Source organism: Pecten maximus, chromosome 16, assembly GCF_902652985.1.
Source record: "Pecten maximus chromosome 16, xPecMax1.1, whole genome shotgun sequence".
NCBI lineage: Eukaryota > Metazoa > Mollusca > Bivalvia > Pectinida > Pectinidae > Pecten > Pecten maximus.
In genome coordinates this window covers 16,429,616-16,445,194 of record NC_047030.1, presented here as the reverse complement: position 1 = coordinate 16,445,194, position 15,579 = coordinate 16,429,616, and the positions used below count along the sequence as shown (strand labels likewise).

General features: G+C 35.9%; 2 protein-coding genes and 1 long non-coding RNA gene across 7 annotated transcripts in view; 1 reads left to right on the top strand and 2 right to left on the bottom strand.

Moving 5' to 3' along the window:
- The window catches only part of LOC117344610 (centrosomal protein of 104 kDa-like), a 50,183-nt gene extending 49,021 nt beyond the window's left edge, over positions 1-1,162 (bottom strand). For 4 of the 5 annotated variants that reach the window (XM_033907424.1, XM_033907421.1, XM_033907425.1 and 1 more), the window contains exon 1: positions 1,024-1,145. The gene's annotated coding sequence lies outside the window, so the exon portion shown is untranslated. Of the gene's footprint in view, positions 1-1,023 lie in introns of all 5 variants that reach the window. The other variant, XM_033907422.1, reaches the window with a different exon arrangement.
- A 177-nt stretch (positions 1,163-1,339) lies between these two features.
- LOC117344969 (DNA fragmentation factor subunit beta-like) overlaps positions 1,340-15,579 on the top strand; it is a 33,804-nt gene continuing 19,564 nt past the window's right edge. Inside the window, 1 exon segment of the mRNA XM_033907875.1 lies at positions 1,340-1,575. Coding sequence (XP_033763766.1) covers positions 1,432-1,575 — 144 coding nt within the window. The 5' untranslated portion in view covers positions 1,340-1,431.
- Positions 5,864-8,555, bottom strand: LOC117344971. The gene is made up of 3 exons (XR_004536315.1): positions 8,252-8,555; positions 8,054-8,135; positions 5,864-6,222 (listed from the first exon to the last, which is right to left on the bottom strand). It is a non-coding gene; the product is annotated as an uncharacterized LOC117344971 (long non-coding RNA).

Genomic DNA, 15,579 nt, shown 5'->3' with positions numbered 1-15,579 from the left:
GTTCAGCAAATGTTATTTGTATTCAGCTGTCTAGACCTAAAATATAATAGTGTAGCAGGCCAGGTTTTAATTGTAAATACTGTACATAGTTGTATGGTCACCTTCTAGCTTCTGGCTAGGGGGAATTTCCCTTTAGCTCAGTTGGCAGAGCAGCGGACCAGTAAGCCGAGGGTCGCAGGTTCGATCATGGCTGGCTGCACACTAGTACTACTACTCCTTGAACTTTTACATGGGTGCCGCAGACCACTCCAAGTGAAAGCAAGAGGCTTCCTTGGAGATAGAACCTGGGTTGGTGTGTTCGGGGGCGAACACGTTTGTAGGAGGGAGTAGTGTAGCAGGCCGGGTTTTAATTGTAAATATTGTACATAGTTGTATGGTCGCCTTCTAGCTTATTCCGGCTAGGGGGAATTTCCCTTTAGCTCAGTCGGTAGAACGGCGGACAAGTAAGCCTAGGGTCGCAGGTTCGATCCCGGCTGGCTGCACACTACTACTCCTTGAACTTTTACAACAGAAATAATAAAATAACAGATAATAACAAACCATCTACTGGATTATACAGTTACCATTTTCAGTGTCTAATTATTTTTTTTTTGCTTGTTTATAATGGAAATAATCAAACAATAGTTTGCTTTAAAGGGAAGACAGACCTAAAATATGCAGGCCTACATTTTTTTTATTAAGTACAGGTTAAATGGCCTGAATAATCCGCTAAAAAATTGCAGAGTTCTTAAAAGTGAATGAAAATTCGGGTACATGTACCTGCTAAACGACTAGTTTTGACTGGTGGTCAATAAAATATGTCTAGACGTAATCACTGATGGAATTGTTGCCCAACAATGTGATCTACTTTTCTTTTTTATTGTATGAGTCGGATGCTACTGTTAAGTGACTAGTTCAGGGCCGGTATAACCTGACATTATGTCTTTATGAAAAGCATGCCCAGTCGGGTCGGTACCAAATGGAATAAATAAAGTTTCTAATCTTAGAAAACAAAAACGGGATTCCACAGCTAAGAGTACTTACTTTATCCTAAAATGACATGGGTTTAAGTTGCCACATCGAAATATTAAGTGTCATTAAAATGGCATATATCCTATATTCCACTTGACAACAACGAAGTTTGTGTACATTGACTCCAATGGAATCCCAAATCTCGTGGTATCGAGAAATTACGAGAAACGCCAACTGAATAAACATTCTGTGTGATATAGCCCAGATTCATTTTTTCCTCCCAAACAAAAATAAAATTCTAGATAAAGCATAGAGCATACAATAAAAAATATGCGTTTAAAATGTGCGTAATAAAAATGTAAACATTGTACTCTAATGGCGGCGCCCATGTGTATGGCGGGAAACACAACTTTTCAATAGACGGCCATTAACATTTATATTTTTAGAATTTTGCATAAGTTAGCCTAACGGAAGTAACCAATGTCGATATGGGATCGATTCCTGTCCTTGTTTAATGGCGGTATGAGGGCTTACAAGATCCAAGATGTTAAGCGAGAAGCTCGAATAGGCATCACAGCCAAAAGTTTCCAAGAGTTGTTGGAAAAGGGATGCAAGAAGCTAAATGTAAGTTTTGTCACCGTCACTCACCTATATCCAGAAGTTATCTAGAGAAAGTTGCAAAGCGTAACCACTGGCTGGAAGAGTTCTAGTGCTGACTTTCTTATTGTCAACTTTAGGTCTGATACTCTGGTTCAATGCAAAATAATATATTTTTTACCCTTATATTTCGAATGTCCTTTATATAGTCCGAAGCCCCGATAGTCTGAATGTCCGATAGGCCGAAAAAAGGTAAATATTAATACATTGGAAATATTGCTAAATGGTTTTTATATCAGTATTACTCGAAGTTGTTACTTATGTACCATGTTTTATTACCCTGTAGTCTTTATTAGTTCATGCATATGTATATATATATGTATAGTCCGAATTTTCTGACGATCTTATTACGTAAGCTTAGTCACTAGGCAGCTTTAATTAAAGGCGGTCATACATATCATGATCAGAACCCTTCGGATTAATGCATATGTTATTAGTAGAATATGATAACATATAGATCTAATAAGGGCGCCCTTCAGGCGCCCCTCCCTTTTTTCAAGGAAATAAATCTTTGACTGAGTGTCAAAATGGTGTTCAAAAGTAATAATTCATGTGAAAAGTTTTGCTACTTTATGTGTTCAATTTTCTTCAGCAAATTAAGTAACTGGAATACAAGTTGTCGCCACATTTTGTCTATTCCTACAGATGACATGTTGGTGCAAAGAGCACCCGAAACTAAACACACATACAACTAATTTACCATCTTTATTTGAAATTGAAGATAAAGTAAAAGACTTCATTCTTGTTGATAAATAACTTTTGTTCAGAACAGAAAGCTAGTAAAAGACATGTACACTGTAAATCAATTATTAGGTCAAAGAAAACGATGTCTGATATAATCTGGGAAATCACCTGTGTCTATAAATAGAACACAAAAGAGTTCCATTTGAACATAAATGGTGGAACACAAGTACATTATCAGGTCTAAAGATCAGCTGGCATGGTTTACAATTGTAACAGGAGCGAGACGGGCCCAGTTTGTTGTGTACAAATTGCACCCGGCACACTACCCTGAATCGTCCGTCAACCTAGGTTCGATGGGTTTGCTTGTCTATGTTGGTGAAGGAGACTCGACACAGTTAAACAGTTAACAATATTTATTACATTTCCACAACAAGTACACTACACAATCACATAATGGGCCCAACGTTTACAACATACATTATATCCTATACCCTACCCTCTACATTCTATCAGTTATATATCAACCCCCATCCCGCCTAATGCACCCCGCTACTGCTAACCAGATCTAGACCTACTTCAAAATGCCCGCTGTAAATGATCGCAGCACCCGTATATACAATGCACACACGACCGACCAATCAAACACAGTACACTCACATAGGATCTCGACACAATGCACAATGCATGACTGGTACACGTGGACAAGCACACACAACGGCACTCTTACCTAACTAGCACAGGAACTTGATACAACACGTTAACACATAGAACACAAAATGTGCACTAATTAGAAACATCCCCCACTACACAAGTTTACAGGAATATTCAAGTGATGTTTAAGCTTAACATATGATAATGAATAGATATCTTCATCTGGAATATTTTTATGACTGAATATTTTACCGTTTCCACAGCCTTAGGTATTCTGCTATAAGGTATAGTCTGTTTCATAAAACTTCAGAAAAACTAATCTTAATAAGGGCGCCCCCAGTGTCAATTACCCGCGCCCTGCACCCTTATTAGGACACTGGTTATGTTTAAGGTCCACATGCATGGCTAAGGAGGTGTTAATTATATATAATTATATAATTGCCCCTTAATTAATGTACATCTACTTGAAGCTACACCACGTGCACGCTGGGGGTGTTTTATTGTGTCCCTGTCTATATTATCTGGCCATGCTAATCATGTATACTCATCCCTAATCACCATCTAAATGTTATATGTATGTTTATCCATGTAATTAGGTCAATTTACTCGACTGCTCCCATAGTTGGCCCGACCACTCCTACAGGATTTGGTCAGGTTATATGTCAAAAAGGCAGTTAAAGTCCTGTTTGCCTGACCAACTCAGGGCTTTTTGTCACTGGTTTGGGAAAAGGCCTTTTTGCCTCATTTTGGCTGCCTGCAGGTAGGGCATAAGAATTGTACCTGCTGCCCCCATTGCATGACCGTAAGAGGTGACTAAATTTGGGATCTTATCTTTTCTCTTCTTCCTGAACAACTTTCTTCTTCCTAATGTCTCCGTTGACAATGCCTCACTTTTGGCCTTTAGTTGAGCGTTCACCGCTGTGAGGAAGGCTTTGGGTTCTTTCCCCTAGCCGAGACATACCAGAGTCTTTAAAAATGGTAGTTGCTGCTCCTGCTTAGCGCTCAGCATATTAGGAGTGGGACAACTGGTTCGCCTGTTGTCAGTATAATGTGACCGGGTGGGGTGTGCTGCTGCATTTCTTCGGCAGTATGCTTCAGTGAGGTAGCACTATAAATCGGAAAAAGTTCCAGCCTATCACAAGGAGACTTAACATGAACATACTGCAGCCTCCCAAAACACACATACGCACTCGCCACACGCATGCATGTCGCACGCACAGGAGGCCGTCCTTAAATGAACTTAGCTGTTAATAGGACGTTAAACAAAATAAACCAAACCAAACCAAGCCTCATTTTGGGAAGAAAATTGATGAATTGGGAAAGATTTTTTCAAGAGTAAACTGCAAGTTTTGGGAATTTTACTTAAATATGAAATTATTTCATTGGGGAATGGGGCCCATTAACGGCCCCAAAAAGCCCCAAGAAAAAGCCCTGAAACTTCAGTATGGAAGGGAGAGTTGTGAGATAGTTCATGGGTTTTGAATTTGAGGTGCCTAGGTGTTACTATATGCTTGCTTGTACTTGGATGCTATCGAATGCTGAATTCAGTAATTACGAAATTTACGACGGTGTTGGAATTATTATTACTCAACTGCCCACGATTACCTTTCTAAACTCGGACATTGTAGCGGGTTCCTGGCACTACCACAAAGGACACTGGATGCATGGATGCAGAGGAATTTTGCAGTCAAAATATTCACAACTAGAATTTAATTTTGCCTGCTACAGTTGGTGGTTACGCTACAATTTGTGGCAGCGGTGGAATGTTACACTTAATTATTTTTGAATAAAATCTTAAACAAGTCTAAAAGTCTAAAGATCAGTAGTTTATTACAGCTTCAATGTCAAATGCTTCAAAAGGAAACTTTCATAGATAAAGATCATGTTAACATGCAGCTGCTTCAGTAAAAAACAAAGCAACATTAGAATTGATCCTAATTCAACGCATCGCAGCAACAATTCGCGCTAGGTCCCCATCAATGATCACCAAGATGTGAGTGTAAGGAATGACAAAATTAACTCTGGGTAGAGATTGGATATTTCCAGTACACATACCGAAAAAAGGTACAAAAAAGTTATACTTTTTTAGGTACAAAAAAGTTATAACTTTTGATGCTAGATTGGAACCATGTTTAAACAGCGGTTCCAATCTAGTACTAAAAAGTTATAACTTTTGATAACTTTTCTGTACCTAAAAAAAGTTATAACTTTTATTAGGTACTGAAAAGTTACAAAAAAGGTACAAAAAAGGTATAAAAAGTTACATTTCACACAAAAATAGGTATAATTTAGGTACTAAAAAGTTAAAAAAAAGTTATAACTTTTTCTAGGTACTAAAAAGGTACAGAAAAGGTATGAAAAAGGTACAAAAAAGTTATAACTTTTTCTAGGTACTAAAAAGTTAAAAAAAAGTTATAACTTTTTCTAGGTACTAAAAAGTTACAAAAAAGGTACTAAAAAGGTACAGAAAAGGTATAAAAAAGGTACAAAAAAGTTATAACTTTTTCTAGGTACTAAAAAGTTAAAAAAAAGTTATAACTTTTTCTAGGTACTATAAAGGTATGAAAAAGGTACAAAAAAGTTATAACTTTTTCTAGGTACTAAAAAGTTACAAAAAAGGTACTAAAAAGGTATGAAAAAGGTACTGAAAAGGTACAAAAAAGGTATAGAAAAGTTACAGAAAAAGTATGGAAAAGGTACAGAAAAATATAAAAAGATTTTGCTTCAGAATGTTTTTTTATCCAGAAATATACTTATTAAATACATGTCTTCTAGACCAATGAATTACTATTCATAAAACATCACAGAAATCTCCTTTCACTTTGCACATTTTCTTGAAAGACTAACAAAAGCACTATTTTTTTCCTTATGGAAAACTTTATTTCGAATAACAGATTCCTTCCATGGATGAACACAGCAGTCATGTACTATTACACTGTCATACTCCTGCTCCTGTACAAGGCATTATCCACTTTGTTTCTCTAGTATATATTATAACTACCGTTTAATGTAAACATAAAACCAACATGTCATCAAGAATTAAGTATTTTTACTGCATAACACAGCACTCTAACTGGACTGTTATTAATACACATTGTATTGTATACTATATATAAAATGTGTTAGCTGTTTGAGGCATTGTTACACAGGAAAGAAAAAAGTCTGAAATAATGTAAATGTTCCTCTTCTGGGATCCTTTCCTTGAGATTTGACTGACAATACTGCAAGAACACTGATTTTTCCAGGAGCTGATCAGGATTCTTCTTCCGGATTGACACTCTATAGTCCATCAAAAAGAAAACAAAACAAAACAGTTAGTGATCTATTTACATATTGTAACTCTGGTTTGGGTGTAATAACTTAATAATAGGACAGGCTGAGAGTTAATTGGGTTATTATAATTTATTAACTAGAACACTGAAAATTTAAAGGACCCCATCAATTTGATCATGAGGCAATAAATATATCTCCCATAATCATCAAGAACCCATCTGCCTAAATCACTGAGTAATATTGGTTGGAATGATAGTGAAACAAAATCTGACCTTGGCCTTTGACCAAGTGACCTTGACCTTTGGTCAGTTTACTCCAGTTGTCTCAAAATGCAATATGCATAACTAGGCACCAAGGGGAACCTACATATGAAATTTGAGAAAGATCCCTTCAGTATACGTACTTTCTCAGAAATAGCGATAACAAACTTCAATTGTCAAAATCCAAGATGGCTGCCTGTCGACCATGTTGTTTTCCGATTGGTCTCAAAATGCATAACTAGGCACCAAGGGGAACCTACCTATGAAATTTGAGAAAGATCCCTTCAGTACTTTCTGAGGATTAGCGATAACAAGAATTGTTTACGGACGAACCACGGACGCAGGGCGATTGGAATAGCCCACCATTTGATGATGGTGGGCTAAAAAATACCTTAACCTTTCAATCTAATGAACTTGAGCTTTGACCCTGGGTTTTGACATAATTTTGTGAACTGTACCTGGCCCATTTCGTGTAAATTGGTCAATAAATTCTAGAATTATTAGACAGCACCAAAATTTGAGGGCTGGGAGACATGTACAGTTGTAATTACTATAGGCTAACAAACACAACTTATCATGTCAAATAAAAAAAAAGACACCCCCAGAGATACCGTGTAATTGTATGATTATTATATAAATATCAATTATATATCATATATACAAGACTGTTCTTTGGCCTAAGAAGGAAGAGAAAAGTGATTCCTAAATAAGGAATCACTTTTCTCTTCTTCTAGATCTTAATAATTTGAAAACAGAAGTCTAAAATGTGTCTTTTGAATAAGATCCATAAATAACTCTGAGAAACTTCAAAATTATAAAATTCAAAATGACAGCCTGTCAGCCATCTTGCATTGCATACAAGCTAATATATTGGGGGCGGGGATGATCAACTTAAAAGGGAAACTGATGGTGAAAGCAATCAATGTGTGTTAATTCAGCAATAATTCACATAAAATAAAAGAAGAAAGATTCTTCTCAAATTTTCCAATGGTCTATGTAAATAAAATGTGCTAAAAATTGTATATAGATTTTACTTCGTAGATCTATTTTAAATACTTTGACAAATTTTTAATTAGGACTTTATTTTAATGGATTTCCTTGAAATTTAAAGCACACAACAAGTAACAATCCCTCTCATTTATATATATATTTAATTTACCGTAGCCGATTCCGTAAATATTAATTGCATGTTAATTACATTTTAAAAAATAGTGTTGTGCGTATAATTAGGAATAAAGAACAAAATGCTCATACTTACCATAAATTATGGTGCATATATTCGTCTATTTCAGTAAAAAATAGTAACAAATGTACGGGAAAACATGAAAAAAAATCGGGTAAAATATTATAGCTGACGAAATTATTAATATTGCCTACCCCAATATAGTGTATCGAATTTCAAGAAAATCCATTGAAAAACGAAGTAACGTTATGGGACGTTCATACCAAACGCCATAAACGAAAAACGTGTATGGCCATATATATGTGTAAATCCATTTTAAATATATCATAATATTGACCCTGAAGTGAAGGTGAAGGATTGAAAAATAATCACTTGGCAAGCAAATTAAACTTACGATTGAAAGATGCAACATTTATAAATCGGCTGTGCGTAGGGGCCGGGTGGTCCGAGGATCATGAATGCTGGTGAATTTAGTCCTGAAACATGAAGTATTTCATATGAACATATTAACTCAATGTTGTTTAATGTACTTTATGACGATCGCGAGAGCGACAAAATCTGCGATTCGAAGACAAATTAGAACATAACTTACCCTGATTTCATGTTGTCCGATAATTCAGTGTTTGCCGGTGAAAGGGGTATCATAAGTCGCCAAAAGCTAGACGAAATTTGATATTCTGATCCCAGTTTGTCGATGGTATTCCGTGAGTGGGGAAATTAAATGTCGCAATATATATATATATAACGTGATTTTGTTCAAGGTCTAAGCTTTCGTCACGTTTCCGTAAACAAACAAAATGGCCGCCACTTGTAATACAAATCTCCCGCTAAACTGAAGGGAGCGCCGCCTGGCGGTGGGTATACATGTGTACAGTAGGGCCTAGTGAACGAAGAAAAGAAATGTCGAATAAAGTTATTAGGCCGCCTACGATATCATAAGAAATCTTATCGATGTTATTAAATATATATATATCTTAGTTATTGTTATATATTTTTATTTAATTATGATTACTGCAACATCGTACTCTTTCACAGTGCACATGATCGCACACATGCATAAGTGTCTGTACAGAGAAACTAACGTGTCATATGATCTGTTATATTCTTGATACCGATAATATTGTGCACAGGTGAGATACCCAGGTAAACTGGCCAATGCAACAAATCATAAGACAGTCAGGCATGACAACGATGTAACTAATTAATTAACGCCCCAGGACACCGCTATGTCAGCAGGTGAACTGGACACTCCTCAGGTACACAGGTATTTCCACAATTCAATGAGTTCGGTACAGTAGACTGCCGCTAATTATATTCTAATTAATGCCCCGAGGAAGAGGTCTTCGGTGATCAGCTTGTGCCTGACGGGGTCGGTTAACTTTTGGTGCGTGGTCCCACTTTTCGTGAGGTAGCCTACACACATGATGTGCACGTTTCAGTAACAGCACTAGGTCACTGTAATGCTACGAGATAAATTCTCCTGCAGATGTCCTTTGTGAATAATCTGACGATCTGGCTTATATATATATATGACCAATTGATTGTTTTGTTTAATGTGTACTCTGACAAAACATCGTGTGCGCTGTTTTCAGATTAAAATGTTTATTGCAATTTACGTCATATCGAGATCATAAAAACGCTTTACTTATATGGAGTTAAATCAAAGCGTCTGAGAGTTTGGACGATCAAAATGACACAAGTGTTACACACGTGTGTTTGTTTACCGCTGGAGTTTGTGTCCAATGCGGCATAATTGTGCATGCTACTACAAGATTTAATGTCAAAATCGCAAACATCCAGAAAATATGCGATGCACTGACAAAGACCATGCTATGTTAATCCCATTGGTGTGAATGAAGCTTGGGTTTTCCGGAAAATGTTTTTGTGGGTGAGCGACCCAGCGTCCCACGTGATCCCCTAATTTTTACGGACGTAAATTATATCATCATGTTCTATGTACGTACGTTTATGAACGTCTGTGTTGGGATTAACAACTGAGTTTGTTCATGTCCTGTCTTATCAATGCTAAGTTGTAATTATTCACGTCCTCTGAGCAATGATTGGTTCTCTGAGATAAAAGATAAACTTAAAAAAAAAAAACTGCCCCCCTCCCCCCCCCCCCAACCCCCCGCATTTCAAGGATGTGAATCTTGTACTAAAAATGCAATAAATTAAAAGTGAATACCTTTTTTAATTTTAAATCTATATGTATGTTATTTATCAAAATATTTTTGATGCCTCTCTGGAATGTAAAATTAATCTATACATGGACAATTCAACACACATTTCGGATTCCAATCGCCTGTTACCTAGCTTACCTGTCGTTGAGGTCTTCTAAAGGCGATTCGCCTCTCTGACCCATCACAAATTCCCTACAGTTCACTGATAATTGTATTTTAATCAATTGTATGTACATTATTATTAAGATTTCCATTTAAATGGGGATTGAGCATATATTGATTGAGTTACAGTGCAGACCGTAGGAATGAACACAAAGTCACCATGTGCCGGCGTTTGATTTTCTATTCAAGGGGTAAATCACAGCGACCGATCACCCTAAATCCCTATCAGGGATCATGAAAACGGCGTCATCGCGATCCCCGGTGGTAATGTGTTCATCAAAATCCGCGGTGATCGTTTCTCCGCGAAACATCAAAGCAATTTGTCCGCCGCGAATCCTGATGATGCAGCCCCGGAGGGCCACGATTACATTCAGCCCTCGGTTTTACCTGTGGTGGTGTGGCTCTCAGTTGACCATTATCGACCCTTATCGTTGTACGTGTACCGATTTTTTTACCGCTAGCAGTCGAGACGATTGGTAGATTTTGTGACTTACATGCAAGTGTCCTATCCCTAATGTAAGACTCGAATTCGAAGTGATACGGTTCTCCGTGACGATCATGGGTATAACTAAATAAAAAAAACATCTGGATACCGTATAGTGAGTCTACGAAATTCCCTTAACGTCTCAATTGCTGCTGTTGATAAATGATGTGGTTTAAATGATCTGCAATTCAATACTTGTATATAGGCCTATGCATTTAATCACTACTGATTTAGCTGACCTGTTTATAGATGGCGCTTTGTGCATGACCTCAGATGCCATGACCTCGGAGAGGCCACATAAGGGGCTCGTTATTTAGTGAAAGATCTCGGACTTATTTTTACGTGATCTAGCAAAGTCCTTAATTGCATAATTTAGTCATCACATATATCTGAAGTATATAGCTAGTAAGATGTCTGTTTGAGAAATTGATCCATATACGTGTACGACCTGTGACGGATGAGAAGACGATAAACATTGATAAGATCATTACTTGTCCTCGCGGGGACATAATGTTTGTTTTTGGTTTCGTAATTGTTTGAAGAAAACCAAATTTTATCCTGAATACTATAGCTTATAATTATTTCGTCTGACTTTTTGTAGCGGGTTTCATACATAGACTGTACAATTATTTAAACATTTCGTAGTTTAAATACACGACTTAAAGACGTTGTGTGTTTTCTTACTATCATTATTTATGTTGATATATATGCTACTTGCAGTTTACAGGGACGATTCCGGGGTGGCTAATAGCATAGACATACACTTGGGCGCATTCAAATTACCTGTAGATATAGAAATCCATGCTCATATTTTCCAAACTATATATATAGTAGTTAATCAACTTCATTATTTCATTAACAGCCAAATTGTCACAGCAAAATCATTATGCGAGGTCTCTTTTTTTTTTCTATTACATGCATGATTGGAATCTATGTGTGTATACTATAAATGTTGTGTATATTGTTAAATGGAAATTGTCAAATAAATATTGTTTGAAATACATAGACTACAGAATGATGTGTATGTATAGTCCGATGTGCCCTCTTTATTGTGAGAAAATAATACATTGGTGTATGTAATAAAGAAATCTATAAAATACATTTTAACATATTTCAATTAATTATAAGCATAACATGGGAATCTTTCCCGTCCCTTTTATTTTGGAAGCAAAACAAAATAACGTACTAACAATACAGACGTCACCATTACGATCAAGACCTAACGTCCAAACAATGTGAACTATTTCGTCCTTTCTCTATCTACAGACCAGTCTATTTTACGTCCAACGAAGCCTGATGATAGATCATGTAATTTGAAATTGTCCATTGAACTGGTAGGTAACAAAGGAGTTCCAGAAGAAAATATTTACCTTCTGTGAAGAGAATGTCGGAGAAGAGTATATAATAGATATATTATATCATTATCGTGGTTTTGTTTTACCGCAATCATTGAAAATTCGCTAGGAAATCATATATTCCAAATCGTTACCGTTTAAAACCAAATGAAATCAAACTGAATGATCTATTAAACGGTCATACTTATAAATGAGTTATAAATGGTGTATCATTATTTTCTGGAAAAAAATCTCTATATCGCGTAATATAATCATAATTGAAGTTAGTGAAAGCGATATAGATTAATTCTCTATACACAGAACAATTACATGCCGTGTAATTACCGTTATAGAAATGTTTTCACCAACTGTTAACACCTGTCAATCACATATCTTAATTACAATAGAGAGTATACCTGTTTCGCAATGACCCCATCGGACCCCTATGGGGTTTTTTTACCTGAGGGGAGTATATGTTGTTATCCAGAAGGATGTTAGGCTGTAGTTGGTCCATGTCTACTACCTGTATCTCACATCTTACCGTAGGATTTTTTTTTTTAAATAAATAAATGAAATTACACGTTTTAAATCGCAACAATTAGTGTTCGTGTATTATCTCAATAATTAATAACAAATACACGGGATAACAGCTACAGTGATTATTTAAGTAAATATAAACTAAATATTGTGAAATTATACCCTTATGTTTTGGGCGACACTCTCATAAATCCTAGCGTAAGACTTTTTTTACAGAGAATTAATTAGACAATAGATTGCTGGGATACCTGCATCGAATGGGGTGGACAGTTTACCTGATGACACACCATAATCAGGCACAGCCTACTATAGGTCCGCCCACATACTCTCAGATTTGTTGCCACATGTGTGATTGACATGTCTAGATGATTTTTACAAAGGACATCGTCGAAGTTTTAATCGTTTGCTGATGTCACTGCACGTTAATGAAATTAATGTAAAGGCTATAAACAGACATATAGATTCGCTTGTTACCGTACATGTACATTGATTGATATATTTAATCAGAAGACAGTTACCTGTACAATAGCAAACTCGTAGAGACTCGGCAAAAATCAGACACCGCAGATCGTCAGTACCGACCGCAGTGCAATTTAATTAGGGTGCATGTGATTATTTATTTATTACCATATTTCGTTCAATTAACGCATTAAAATCAGACACATTGTTGACTTGAACATTACAATAAGCAGACATCTGTCTCCGGCCGTATCTTCATCTGTGTACCATTGTCGTGGTCATTTATTTGCTACATAAAATACTGTGTTATCGAACATAAACATAATATGTCGTTACTAAAACCAAAGACATATTATATGTCTCTGCTAAAACATATATATCATGTGGCATAAAACTTAGTTGTTGCTAGCCACATCGTCATTCACAATATAAGAGTGGTACGCATTCAGATATTTTCATTTATATTTATAACGTACCCTCATGTGAGCCAACAGGCGCTTGCATAGAAAATATTACTTTCAATTTTTGTTTGATATGACAGTGGTATGTTTAATCTGTTAGCGCCTGTGTTCCTAATAATTTGATAGTTGTGTAATTGTCTGCAGCTAATTTCAGGTATCAAACGTCATTTTTTTCAGCGGTATTATCAAGCAGTTAAAGTAACCATTTAGGAACACAAAATGTCAAACTTTTCAGGAAAATCAAAACCGAGAATAATATGCATAGAAAGAAAAAAAATACTGGGAGAAAGATCCTATGGTCGGTTAATTTATGTACATGTCTGTGATATTTAAATAAGACACACTAAAAAATACCGAAGACGAGTTTAAAGTTCTTTATTCGAGGTACGGACAAAAAGTTTTCAGATTGTAAATACCAAGTATACATCATGTATGTATATTTACTATATCTTCATCCAATACACACACATGTATGAATACGTGTGCCTGTTCACTCGTCTATACATATACAACACGTATCATTCAAAAGCAACTTAATCCAAAATGCTCAATTTTTTTATACTCTCTTCTTTATCACATTTTTGAATTGAATATTCTTGTATTTTGTACCATCATGTGACTATGTTATTATTCATTGTTTTGTTAATTTTACGGGAGAAGTCGTTTATAAGTTGGTAAAATTTGCTGACTAATCCCTTTGTCATTTCTGTATATCAATAAAATATGTTTTAACTTAAACTACAACACGTGTACAGTGGACCCGCGATAATCCGGACGCCGATAGTCCGGACAACTCACAGTCCGGACGGAAATGCACGGGAACGGATTTCCGTAACGTTATTTGTACTCACGAGTCCGGAAATTTGGATTCCGATTCCGGAAGCCCATTTTGGGAACGGAGCGTAGTTTTCATTAGTAAATTTCCCTCAATAATCCGGACGATTTCTTCACCACGAGGAGAAAAAAATGTCGGGGCAAGTCACCCGTGTCGACAGCTGTACAGACTATCACTTGACACTGTGCGTAGTCATAGCGACCGCTGCTAGGTCATAGCCCCGGGTGTTTACCTGTGTTACAATGTGTAGCTTTTGTTTTTATAACGGTACATTGCTTTTTCTCTACGACCTAAATGTTACAGTATTAAAGGATTTTATAGTATAGCCTGGTCTTGCTTTTATCAACTTGACGTACAATATCTATGATAGTTATTTTACAGACGGCAACTTTTATAGGAACACATATTGCTATTTCGTAGTTAGCAAGAATTTATGCACAAACATACAGTGCGTGATACGATAATTAATCAATCTCAAATACATGTAATAAATTTATGATCGGTAATTAACATCATTAACGCTTGTATTGGGTAAACACGGATATCGGCTTGTAACACCGTTACGTGAAACTCATTGAAAGATGCATGCTATTAATTACATACACATTTACGTATTAAGCAGTGATCACAAGAACTGGGTTGATTACACACAAATTAGTCAATAGTCGTCTGATACTTAATTAATTATGTAAGCGTCACATTGTTAAGTGAATACGGGTTTAATAATTATCGGACATCTTGGGTAGTTCTCGCTAGTGTCCCGTACTTTTAAATAGATAGCTTGGGGTTTCTGGTACGTAAAAATCATAAAAAAAAACATGGACTGATGGTAAGTTGTAAAATCCGGATCTTTTATTGTATACATATATACCCTTACACATAGTGATATGTGATTATATGCATGTATATAACAATTAATTTACTATTTACATCATAAACAATATCCTATCATAGATTTGTGCTGGAAGTGCACATACAGACAATTCAACTACTAATAAAAGTAATACAACATATGTATGAGAAACATTATATGACTATACATAATTATTGGTTATTAAGCCATTCTAATTTTCTCTTCCTTGCAAATTTAATATATTTAGCAAGATTTGAGATATAACTTCTATTATTTCTTGTTAACAGCTCTATTAATTTGAACATGCTAGGTTTTCATACAATTATGAGATTTAATGCATTTCTTTCGTAATTAATACAAATAAGGACAATTTAAGATGAGATGAAATTGAATGGAGTGAAAATAGCCTTCATAGCGTAATTGACTTAATTACGTGGTGGTCTTAAAGTGTACCCGTAACGATTTGCTATTTCAAGTTTAAATGTGATTTAGGATGAAACTAAAAATGCTGAAAGGTCGACTTTCACAGCGACTTTAGTTTTAGAGTAATTGCGATTTTTCTCGAATCCAGAGCCGTTGACTACGTTTCGGTGACCTCTGACCTGTGACGTCAGA